This window comes from Pelobates fuscus, chromosome 9 (genome assembly GCF_036172605.1).
Source record: "Pelobates fuscus isolate aPelFus1 chromosome 9, aPelFus1.pri, whole genome shotgun sequence".
Taxonomy (NCBI): Eukaryota; Metazoa; Chordata; class Amphibia; order Anura; family Pelobatidae; genus Pelobates; species Pelobates fuscus.
The window spans coordinates 142,346,458-142,359,710 of record NC_086325.1 but is presented as its reverse complement, the minus strand read 5'-3'; the positions used below and the strand labels follow the sequence as shown (position 1 = coordinate 142,359,710).

General features: G+C 42.6%; 1 protein-coding gene across 2 annotated transcripts in view; it reads right to left on the bottom strand.

The window, feature by feature from the left end:
* Positions 1-1,528: 1,528 nt before the first annotated feature.
* The window catches only part of LOC134573123 (volume-regulated anion channel subunit LRRC8A), a 48,898-nt gene continuing 37,173 nt past the window's right edge, over positions 1,529-13,253 (bottom strand). For both annotated transcript variants that reach the window (XM_063432630.1, XM_063432631.1), the window contains exon 4: positions 1,529-3,174. In XM_063432630.1, coding sequence (XP_063288700.1) covers positions 2,899-3,174 — 276 coding nt within the window. In that variant the 3' untranslated portion in view covers positions 1,529-2,898. The remainder of the gene's footprint in view (positions 3,175-13,253) is intronic.

Here is a 13,253-nt window from a genome sequence, read left to right as displayed (position 1 = left end):
TGCTGATACAAGCCCTCCGGGTGGCCCTAAGTGCATGGGCCACCCGGTGGGACTCAGAGGACGGGGGAACATTTTTTACATATTTTTTTTTTTTTTTTTTAAATCTAATTACGTTTCTCCCCCCTCCCTGCTTACCTTGTCCAGGGAGGGGGGAGATTCCATGATCCCTGGTGGTCCGGTGGGGGGGCCCCCGGCTCCCCTTTACTGCAGAGGGGGCCCAGGCAGCACACAGCTTCTCTTCTCTCCTCTGTTCCAATAACTCTCGCGAGACCCGCGGAGCGTTGCCATGGCAACCGGGTCTCGCGAGAGTTATTACAAGAGAGAAGAAGCTGTGTGCTGCCTGGGCCCCCTCTGCGGTAACAGGGAGCTAGGGGGCCCGCGGCTGCACACATAGATAGCAAAATTCGCTATCTATGTGTGCAGGGAGGGAAAGTGGGGCCCAGGACTGCCAGAGCAGTCCGGGCCCCCCAGGTCCGCCGGGCCCATGACAACCGTCATGGTTGTCACCCCCTGATGGCGGCCCTGCAGCCTAGTGATAACTTCACTGGCCACTCCTCAGATGGCTGTAAGAGATCCTTCCTGGGTCATGGCTGCCTAAAATGCATCCAAACATTCAGTGTCTCCTCCCTCTGCATGCAGACACTGAACTTTCCTCATAGAGATTCACTGATTCAATTAATATCTATGAGGAGATGCTGATTGGCCAGGGCTGTGTTTGAATCGTGCTGGCTCTGCCCCTGATCTGCCTCTTTGTCAGTCTCAGCCAATCCTATGGGGAAGCATTGTGATTGGATCAGGCTACCACTTCTGATGATGTCAGCAGACTGCTTGTTTTTCTGAGGCAGACAGGGCAGAGCCAGCAACTTCAGGCTTGAATACAGTAAGAGTTTGACTATATTTATGGAGGCATGAGGGGCCCAGGGGGGCTAGATGGTGGTTTTAACACTATAGGGTCAGGAATACATGTTTGTGTTCCTGACCCTATAATGATCCTTTAAGTGTCTTTAGGGAATACTTTAACCTAAGGTGTCTTGTGTGTCTCAGAGCATATAGTGACAATTTTTTGTGTTTTAAAACCTGAGGGACCTGGCACCCAGACCACTTCATTGAGCTGAAGTGGTCTGGGTGACTATAGTGTCCCTTTAAAGGGAATTTAAGACCAAAGTAGCTGCACTGGAAAAATAACGGACTGGGAGATTTGTTTTAGTTCAGCTATTTTGACCTTAAATTTGTAATTCACTTTGAATTCCCCACAATTCTCATTTTAGTGAGCAACTCTGCAAGTGTGCTTCCGGCAGCTAACTCAGGCTGACATTGACACCGGGCCAGTGTGGGGATGAATGGAACCCAGCAGAAGGTTCTACGAAAGAAAACTACGTCCAAATAATGGAGTCAACTTTATGTGTACGAGTATTAATTCTAAAATTTGCTAAAGCAAAGCAAAATTTGGGTCCTGGCTGCCTAAAATGCATCCAAACATTCAGTGTCTCCTCACTCTGCATGCAGACACTGAACTTTCCTCATAGAGATTCATTGATTCAATTAATCTCTATGAGGAGATGCTGATTGGCCAGGGCCCAGGGGGGATAGAGGGTGGTTTTAACACTAAAGGGTCAGGAATACATGTTTGTGTTCCTGACCCTATAGTGATCCTTTCACTTACATGTTTTTATTACAGAAAAATGCACAAGACTAATTCATGTGCTTATTATCAGTACTAATAATATAAAAGTTAAAAGAAAAAGAAAAGGGTTTCCTATAAAGAGAGAGAAGGGGAAATCTCACTATTATATGTCCAATACAGGAAAAAAATATATAAAAACAAATTTAAAATAAATAAAAAATGTGTACACAAATTTCATTTAAAAAAGGCAACAATTTTTAAAACAGTGTTTGTGTATATGTGTACATACATACGTATACACACACAGACACTATATTTGTCCAACCAGTACAATACTTTATAGGACACTTTAGTAAAATGGTTTGTTTTTCTGCATATTTGGCAACATCACCAGTGTAGTAGAGAAGTAATAGAGGGTATTACACCATCTCGTGGGGAGATAGGAAAGTTGTGATAAGACTCTGCAACAGTAAAAGGATAGCATTGTCCTCCCAGGATGCATAGCTAACCAGGTCGCTGCCAGTGTTTACCAAGATCTCCCCCCGCTCTTCACCTTTTTAAGCTGCATGCAAAATATTTAGGCCTTAAAAACTTTTATTACAAAAAAAAAAAAAAAAAAAGAAAACAACTTAAGACTTTCCCGGTTTGTACCATGAGAGCCAGCGTGAGCTACAACTCTCATCAATCTCAGCCTTCCTTGGAATGATGGAAGCTGTAGTCTGGAACCAGCTGGAGAAACTGCACATTGATAAAAGGATTAGCAAGCAAGCTACAGATGAAACTGAAGCATCTATACTCCTGCTATTTTTAGGCAGTGCAGGAGGAAGTACAGGATGAATATTTATGACTATAACTAAAAGTGGATGTCCCAAGCAAAGCTAGCAATGTATCCTCCTGTACACAAACAGGAATAGGAGGGGTCCTTCCTTTAATCCAGGGATCATCAGCATACATACACACCCTGTAACAGATTGCGGGTCTAAGGACCAAAACTGGGATTGTTCTAAGCTCCATGTAACATTTTAGAGGGTTTAGTTATATATTTATTGTGCACAGCTGGCAAGCACAGAATGTGCAGACCTCTCACCCCTTTTAACATTCCAGAATGGACGATCAGTAAGTCTCAATAAAAAATAGTGTTCCGACTTGTTCTTTGTGGCAGTTCATAATTGCATAATCCTCATAAATCCGGATCCTCTTCATGCACCTTACCAACATTTGAAACGTCGCTACTGCTTTTCGTTTTATTCCCAGGATGTATCTGAAAATGAAGCTCAGATCTGCTCTTTGTCTGCCCTTGCTAACTTCTCCTTGACTTCCAGAGGGAGGGTATTAAATAATTCCTCTTCTACCACCAGCCCACTGCGCTTCAGGAGGTGACACTCCCCCAGCTCCACGGGCAGACACTCCAGGCGATTACCACGGAGCTCTAGCTGCGTTAAGTTAGTGAGCTCTCCGACTCTTGATGGTAGAGAATTTAGTGTGTTGTTCCCAAGGTTGAGGGTCCTCAACTTCTTACACTGAAATAATTCAGGCGGCAGCTTCTCAATCTTTAACAGAAAAACAAAGAAGGGTCAGATTAGTCCACCAGAGAAGGAGTGAAAATTAAAAAGAACACCCTAAGCATTATATCCACTACAGCCCGCTGTAGAGTTTAGAGTGCAAGGAGTGACCTGGCACCACAACAGCGTAAGAAGTCAAACCGCCTAAGAATGGTTTGTCAACTTACCTGTGGTCTGCTGCATGCCTTCTTCAGCCAGGGTCTCCTGCCTGCAGCCTCTGTTAGCTCCACTGAGCCAAGATCAACAGTGCAGGAGCCAGCTCACTGACTGAAAACACAGCAGGGTGCTCTCAGTCAATGAGCACAGCCCTGAACCTACAGGCTTAGCTCAGTACAGAAGCATTCGTCTACAGAGGAAACAGTGGTGGCAGGCACGTAGCGGATCATTCTTAAATTGGTTTACAACTAACAGACAGGGCACTCTTGGCACCATAACCACTACAGCTATTTGTAGTGGTTATAGTGCTTGGAGTGTTTCCTTTACTACAGAGCACTTGTGAATGAATGAAATTGGTATAACATGTTATTTCAAGTAAGGATACATATCCAACATGTAATTATATTGTAACAGAAATTTTGCTTATAGATTGCTTTTCAGAGGAATGTAAAAATTTTAATTATGTACTTTTACACATTTGTTTATTCACTAATTTTTTCAGCCTTTAAAAAAATATTTGGAAACTATTTGTCAAGCGTTATACGAGATGTGCACAAGCAATTATCTGGCAATTAACACAACTGAGGTTTTTTAATTAATTTTTTTACACATACAGAAATTCATGCTCTCTAGATCGATCACATAGAAGTATAGCCTAATATGTTGTAAATGGTTACCTTTGGCTTGTTCCATGTAAGCTCTCATATCATATATCCCTGGTACACGTATATACTCTTAAAATACATAAATAAAAACTTACAGTAAAAGAAAACTATTTGTGGAATTAAAAGCTTTAGACAGTATAGGGTAGACATGAACAAAAAAAATATTTTGAAGCAATTCATTTGAATAAAATTCCTGTTGATAGTGGAAAAAATAGCTTCCGAATCAATCTCAACTGTAGATTCTGCCGGTGATACCATTCAGAATCAATTCAATCAACGATCACCAGGATTTGGATGAATAGCTTTTAAAAAAAACAAAAAACCTTTTTTCACATTTCTAGTATACAGTGTCCTGTATTTTGCACTATTTCGCACAGGGTCTACGTTGTTATTAAAGCAAAAATGGATTTATTCCTTACATACAGTATGTGTGACAAAACTAGATTAAAATAGTCAAATAACTTATTTTAGGTATTTGTAAGGACACTGAAGTCATCAATCGCAGTACAAAATGGTTATCTTCAATTTAGCATAATGCCCACATACAGCAAATACAGACAATTCATATTTCTAAAAAATAGACTGCTAATATGTTTACAGTGAAATAGTAGAGTCCATTACGTTCTCCCCCCTCCCTTATAATAGGAAAGATATGACCCATTAAAACTCCCTGCACTGTTTGGAATCAGATGGTGAGCTTACAATTTCTATTGACACTCTATGCAGCACAAATCTCTACTCAGCTTTGAGTAGAGCTTCAACAACAGCTATTTGCAAAAATCACAGCAAGAGTTCCAGGTTGCTTAAGTTTTTTTTTTTTTACAGTTTTTGCATGCAGTGTTTGGACCGCAGGAGACAGAGCCCCAGACATCTGGGCATACCGGATTATCTGAACATAAATTGATAGCAGCCATGGGATGGCTGTTATAGGTTTACAGAGTGTCACCACTGATCCATCCTCCAGTGGAAAAAAATACATTTTTTGCATAAACCCCTAGTTTGCAGGGATTTAGAGTAGATTAGATTACATTCCTGATAAAGGAGTTGCCTGTCTGCAACTGCACATGGACTGGCGAACTAGTACATCATGGGAAACTGAGATTTATATAGTTTTATAGTCTTATTCCCACTCCATCAGTTCCTACAATTATGTAACTCTGAAGTAGAGAACTATTGGTACCATAGTGACCTAGGATTTGTCAAGCCTGCATATACACACACACAACGCTGACCATTTTAACCATTGGGTATAACCTGGGACTATTGGGTCATAATACAGGTGTTGAACAAGCCAGTGGTGATGCATAGTGCTGGAGTACTTGTTCTGGCTTTGAAGGAGATAACTATTAAAATTGGATGTATTGATGCCTCCAGGAGGCTCAGTGTGTTTGAGACAGAGCATCCCATGGAAGGCAGTAGAGAGCTGTTCAGAGTTTTGTATTTAATTATCTAATTGACTGTTTTGATAGTTGGTAGGTGTTAATTAAGAGAAATGCAGCTAGGCTTGAAGTCCCTGTTTTTCATTAACTTGTTTTACCTTTTTGTAAGCCTTTTAAATTTCAAACATTCTCCAATATTAATTAACTTTTAAGGAAAGTTCCTGGGGGGGTGACAGTTTCCCTTTAATATTAGGTTTACTTATCCCCCAAGTTTAACATAAAATAAAATGTAAATGAAGAATCCCATACCTCTTAATCCTGCAACTGTGTACCTCCATTTTAGCTCCCTGTTAATCATGCTTTAAAATGGCTATGTCTGGACTGAATTTTATAGCATGACAGGAGGCTTCACATTTGCTTAAGTCTCTCTTTACTTGAACTCCACAGCAGCACATTAACATAGAGAGATAAACACCAAAGACAAAAAACATAGGCATCTATAAAAGACTCCCAAGCCACCATTTCCTCTTTCTTTGCTGCTCCGCAGACAGTACAGGTCAGAGTACCACTACCTCCTATTATTTAGGGTGGTGGTGTCTTTTTCTACTTCTTGTAATTTTATTGAATCTGTTTTACTGCTATTTCTGTTTATTTATTCTCGGTTGTTTGGTGCCCCCCTTTTATTTTCTTTGGGGTTTTTGTTAGCTCTTAGTTATTTTATTTGCCCTGATTTTTCTTTTGGTGTTTGCCCTGTTTCTGGGTCTTTTGCTTTCAGTGTGGTCGCCGAGAAGCCCTGTTTCTGGGTCTTTTGCTTTCAGTGTGGTCGCCGAGAAGCGGTCTTCCGACCGCTTCCCGTGCAGACCGACGGGACCGTGGAGTAAGACTCCTGCGGTCCCTCGTGCGCTGACTCTGATTCCCGCCCGCCGGCTTCGTGCGCCGAGCGGGAATCCCCGTTTGCTCATTACCCCGCTAGTGGTCTACAACCACTTCAAGATGGAGGGCATTCACCTTCTTTGGGACCTTCTCCGTCCGGGAGACTGGTTCACGAGACTGGACCTGAAGGACGCGTACCTCTCCGTCCCGGTGGACGAGGCCCGTCGAGGTTTCCTCAGATTCATATGGAGAGGCGCTCCGTACCAATTCACATGCCTTCCCTTCCCCCTGAAGCTCCTTGGTGCTTCACCAAGCTTTTGAAACCGGTGGTCGCCCGATTCAGGTCAGAGGGCGTACGCTGCATCATCTATCTGGACAACTTGCTGATCTTTTGCGAGGACCCCTCCAGACTCAGATATCAGACGCACTCCGCAATTTCTTTGTTGGAATACCTGGGCTTCGTGGTCAATCTGGAGAAATCGGCCTTGGAGCCTTCACAGACGGTGGAATTCTTGGGTTTCATGGTCGATGCGAAGGAATGCGTTCTCCGACTACCTGTGGCAAAGATAGCGGCCATTCGGAAGGAGATCAGACGTGTTTTACGGCAGGACCGGATCCCCATATGGATGTTGGCTCGCGTGGTGGGTCTCCTCTCGGCCTCGATACAGGCGATCTACCCGGGCCCATTACATTACAGGGCCATGCAACGGCTGAAGGCGCATTTTCTACGCAAGAGGCCCTCTTACGATCAGATGATTTCCCGGTCATCGGACGTGAAGACCGAATTGCGCTGGTGGCTCCTGCATATGTCCGCCTGGAACGGCAAGGCGATATTCGGGACAACCCTGGATTTCGTGTTGGAATCGGATGCGAGTCTTTGGGGCTAGGGTGCCTCGTGCGCGACGGGGGTCCACAAGGGGCCCGTAGTCGGCCAAGGAATCGGATTCCCACATCAATTGCCTGGAGCCGATTGCGGGTTCATTTGCGATACGGAGCCTGGCGAATCACCTGTCGGACTGCTGCGTACTCCTTCGGATGGACAATAGCTCAGCAGTGCAATACATCAACCGCCTGGGAGGCGCTCGGTCTCGAGCACTATCGGAGGTGACGAAGGAGATATACAGTTTCTCTTTCCAACGCAACATCACCCTGCAAGCGGAATATCTTCCAGGGGTGTTGAACCTGACGGCGGACTGGTTCTCCAGACATTGGAGGGATGCCAGCGACTGGAAGCTCCTTCGGAACGTCTTCCTCAATCTCAAACGACAGAGGGGTCCGTTCAACGTGGATCTTTTCGCCTCCAGGACGAACCACCAGACTTCGAGGTACTTCAGTTGGCTCCCGGACCCGGAGTGCACAGCGGTGGACGCTTTCCTCCAGGTGTGGCCGTCGCAGGGAGCGTATGCGTTTCCTCCGTTCGCTATGATTCCCAGGGTGTTGCTTCATGTTCGACGTCAGCATGTGTCCTTGGTGCTGTTGACTCCGCTGTGGCGGGGTCAGGCATGGTTTCCGGAGCTCTTAGATCTATCCTATCGGGAGCCCCTTCTCATCGTATGCTCCTCTCGGACTCCCGGGGCAATTCTCATCCACCTGCTCTTGGTGGCCTGGACTGTTTCAGGGGTGCCTGGAATGTCGAGGCATTATCGCAGTCGGCTAGAGACCTTCTCTGGGATTCCTGGGCCCCTGGGACGAGGAGGTGTTATCTTTCAGCATGGAGTTCCTGGTGTCGTTGGTGCTTGGAACGGGATATCGATCCCTTTACAAGTCCTGTAACTAGCGTACTGAACTTCTTGTCCCACCTATTTGACATGGGTCGGTCCTACCGCTCGGTTAACGTTACTAGGTCGGCTATATCGGCGGCGCATGTCCCGCTTAGAGGTTTTCCCATCGGGCAGGACCCGCTGGTTTGCAGACTCCTGCGCGGGATGAGGCTGGCGTGTCCTCCGGCGCCCAAGTACTCTTCCCTCTGGGATGTCCGTTTAGTATTAGCATTCCTTCGGGAATGGCCGGATAACCAGGACCCTTCCCTTCGCCAGCTCTCGGCGAAATTTGCCCTTTTGTTGTGTCTGGTCTCGTTCAGACGGGTTTCGGATGTTCGGGCCTTTGATGTCAACGCCTTCACATTCTCGCCAGAAGGGGTCTCCTTCAAGGTGGTTAGGCGTACCAAGTCGGATTCGACGACTGTCGTATCCTTACTTTAGGGATGCGCCTAAACTATGTGTGGCGAAGGCACTGGCTCTATATGTAGCGGTTACCGCTCCATTTCGTCCTTCTCATTCGGGGCAGTTGTTGATCTCGTATGTCAGGCCCCACAAGCCGGTCTCGTCCCCTACCCTGGCCCGATGGATAAGATGGCTCTTGAGTCTGGCAGGGGTGAATGCGACCTTCGGGGCGCATTCGATTAGGGGCGCCGCGGCTTCCGGAGCTTTCATGGCAGGGGCTTCCCTTCAGGACATCTTACGTTCGGCAGACTGGTCCCGTGAGGATACTTTGTCAATTTTATTTTAGACCATCGGATCATGCTTCTTTGGTTTTGCTGTTGGAGCGTTAAAACAGCAAATATGAAGCCTCATGTCATGCTATAAAATTGTAGATTATACAAGCTTTAGTGTAACTATAATCTTAATTTTATTAATGACAAGAGGCGAATATTTCCCTCCCAGTTTGTTTTTCCCCCCCTTTTTTGTTTGGATGGATTGTGTTGATTGTTTTCTGCTTTTTTTTTGTCTGGTCGCCTGGCCTAGACTTGTAGTCGAGATGAGTTCTGGGGTTGGGGGTGGTGTCCGGTATTTTGTATTTCCGGTTGTTGATTATGTGTCTCGGGTCTGTCATATTTTTAGTTTGGATCATGGGATTTACGTTTTCTCAGTACATTTCGTTCACTAATCAGGGTTTTCAACTCGGTTTATTTAGTTTCAGTTTAATGTTTCGTCTACAGTTCAAAGATTCAACTGTTTCGCCGGATGAAATCCAAGCTCACATTCATTCTTCGAGGTTTCGTCCGGATGGCATTCCTTGTTATGTTTTTTCTCTTTTCCATGTTTTAGTTGTTTGGCATTTGTTGTATATTTTGTTGTCGCAGCATGAAAGAGGAAATGGTGGATTGGGAGGAGTCTTTTATAGATGCATATGTTTTTTGTCTTTGGTGTTTTCTCTCTATGTTAATGTGCTGCTGTGGAGTTCAAGTAAAGAGAGACAAGCAAATATTCGCCTCCTGTCATTAATAAAATTAAGATTATAGTTACACTAAAGCTAGTATAATCTACAATTGTGATGTCAATTGTGGAATCATTAATATGAAAGTGAGTATTACAATCAAAGTTTCAAGTTCCAGAGAAGAGACAGTTTCTCTTATGGGAAAATGTTATTTTTCACCCAATAATCAGGGTCGTTTTTACTTTTTTTGCTCAGTTGTGATGAGTGAATTACCTCCAATGAATGGAAATCTTAACCCCTTAAGGACGGAGGACGGTTCAGGACCGTCATCGGCATTTTTGCGTTGCCGACCGGTGACGGTCCTGAACCGTCCTAACCGTCCAATGTACTTACCCGATCGCCGTCGTTCCCCCGGCGGCGATCGGCGGTGCTCCCGGTGTGGGGAGACTGCCTGCAGCCCAGACAGTCTCCCCATGGCGGTTTAGGACCCCTGTGACCATGTGATCGCCTAACAGGGCGACCACATGGTCACAATATGTGTCCTAGTCTCTGCCTGCAGGGGGACTGTCTGTGCTGACAGGCAGTCTCCCTGCATGTGTAAAATCATAAAAAAAATTAAAAGTGAAAGTTAATAAAAAAAAAAAATATTATTATATATGTGTATATATATGATATAGACATATATTATACCTATATAATATATGTCTATATATCATATATATATATATAATATGTCATGCTAAGTGTATTTTTATATTAATATGTACATATATTAATATAAAAATACACTTATAATTAATTTACACACGTATATATATAATATATATAATAACTATATATATTGTATATATATATATTATTATAAAATACGAATAATAAATAATTTAAATTAAAAAAATTAAAAATAATAATAAAAATTAAAAAAAATTATATATCTATACGAAATTTTATTCTAACTGTATTTTGATATTAATATATATATATTTATATCAAAATACACTTAGAATGAAATTGTATATATCTATGTATATATAAATAAAAAGAATGCAAACTATTCATATGTCCATATACAAAATTACATAAATAATTATATAAATATACACGTAGACTTCAAATATATAAATATGCATATATATTTAAATTCTACGTGCGTATTTATGTAATATTTTTACATAATTAAGTTATTTTATTGATTGCAATTTAAGGGACCTGCCTGCCAACCCAGGCCGAAAGTCCAGAGAATTCAATTTGCTATCACTGTATTTTACCCTGTAACGTTCTACGACACCCTAAAACCTGTACATGGGGGGTACTGTTTTACTCGGGAGACTTCGCTGAACACAAATATTAGTGATTCAAAACAGTAAAACATATCACAGCGATGATATTGTCAGTGAAAGTGACTTTTTTTGCATTTTTCACACACAAACAGCACTTTTACTGATATAATTGTTGTGATACATTTTCCAGTTTTGAAACACTAATATTTGTGTTCAGCAAAGTCTCCTGAGTAGAACAGGACCCCCCATGTACAGGTTTTATAGCGTTTTTGAAAGTTACAGGGTCAAATATATGGGTCAAATATTTTTACATTGAAAATGGCCAGGTTGGTTACGTTGCCTTTGAGAGCGTATGGTAGCCCAGGAATGAGAATTACCCCCATGATGGCATACCATTTGCAAAAGAAGACAACCCAAGGTATTGCAAATGGGGTATGTCCAGTCTTTTTTAGTAACCACTTAGTCACAAACACTGGCCAAAATTAGCGTTCAATTTAGTTTTTTTACTTTTTTCACACACAAACAAATATGAACGCTAACTTTGGCCAGTGTTTGCGACTAAGTGGCTACTAAAAAAAAGTCTGGACATACCCCATATTGAATACCCTGGGTTGTCTACTTTTAAAAAAATATGTACATGTGGGGTGTTATTCAGCGATTTATGACAGATAATAGTGTTACAATGTCACTATTGGTACATTTTAAAAATGTATGTTTTGAAACCGCAATATCCTACTTGTACTTATAGCCCTATAACATGCAAAAAAATAGCAAAAAGCATGTAAACACTGGGTATTTTTGAACTCAGGACAACATTTTGAATCTATTTAGCAGTTTTTTTCATTCGCTTTTGTAGATGAGTAAAAGATTTTTTACATAAAATTCAAAAAACGTGTATTTTTTTCAATTTTTCATCATATTTTTTCATTTTTTTAAAAATTAAATTACATGAGATTATATAAATAATGGTATGTAAAGAAAGCCCCTTTTGTCCTGAAAAAAAAACAATATATAATTTGTATGGGAACAGTAAATGAGAAAGCGGAAAATTACAGCTAAACACAAACACCACAAAAGTGTCAAAAAGATGCCTGGTCGCAAATGTACAACATCGCAAAAAAAGTCCGGTCCTTAAGGGGTTAAAGGGATACTATAAGTGCCAGGAATACCAAGCTGTATTCCTGACACTACAGTTCCCTCTACCTCAATCAGACGCTGGATGTCCTCAAGTAGAGCGTTTGGATCCAGGAAGTCCTCTAGTGGCTGCCTGGTAGACTGCCACTGGAGACAGACTTAGTGCTGCAATGTAAACATTGCAGTTTCTCTGGAACTGCAATGTTTAACATTGCAGCACCAAGTGCAATAGGGACACTGCACCCAGACCACTTCAATGAGCTGAAGTTGTCTGGGTGCCTACAGTGTCCCTTTAATGCTTCTGCATACCAAGACATTTTGGAAAATGCAATGCTTCCAACTTTGTGGGAACAGTTGGGGGAAGGCCATTTACTATTCCAGCACAACTGTGCCCCAGTGCACAAAGCAAGGTCCATAAAGAAATGGCTGGATGAGTTTGGTGTGAAAGAACTTGACTGGCCCGCAAAGAGCCCTGATCTCAACCTCAAACACCTTTTGGATGAATTGGAACGGAAATTGGGAGCCAGGCCTTCTAGTACAATATTAGTGCCTCATCTCACAAATGCGCTACTGGATAAATGTGCAAATATTTCCAGAAATACTCTAAAAACTTGTGGAAAGCCTTCATAGAAGAATGGATGGAAGCTGTTACAGCTGCATAAGAGGGGAAGAGGGAAGGGGGGGCAACTACACATCAATGTCTATGTTTTTAGAATGCAACATCATATAAGTCCCTGTTGGGGTGGGTTGGTGTGGTGTGTGTGTGTATCTGTAAAATATAGGGTCAGACAGAAATGAAAAGCAATTTTGAAATCCAATACTGGGAGTGACACGGGCAAGTTGGATTCCATTCTATTTGTGACCTTCCTTAAATACTCTGACTGCCTTCTTTTTGTCAGACCACTTTAAATGCAACATTTCCCATTAGTGTCTAGCATTTGACCTTGATAGAAATACAAGGTAATCTGATCACTACATATTGCTTTCTGTGCCCAGGACAGACATGCCAACACTCGCACAGCTTCCCTTGCAACCGGCTGGGACAGACCAGACAACTTCACTTGGTAACAAACTGGAGTTGTAGGACCCCCAACTCCACCTGATGGCAGGGTCACAATACACTGCATTTTAGGCATTGAGACGCAGAGGAAGAATGCATAAGCATACAAGTAATGGGAGTAGAGCCTTTTAGACACTAATCATCTACTCCCGGCGATCCAGATATTCGGGTCTTTCTTATAATCCCCAGATATCTTTATGGGCCCCCTTTTCTTCTATTTTATGTCCCACTATTTCCCTTGTGCACTACAAGAGTGACATTTCCCACAATCCCTGCAAGTATTGAAACAAGCATCGGGCATCGCTGCTAGATTACATTACTAACATATACTAGTATTTGAAAGAAGTTACCATACTGAAAAGGC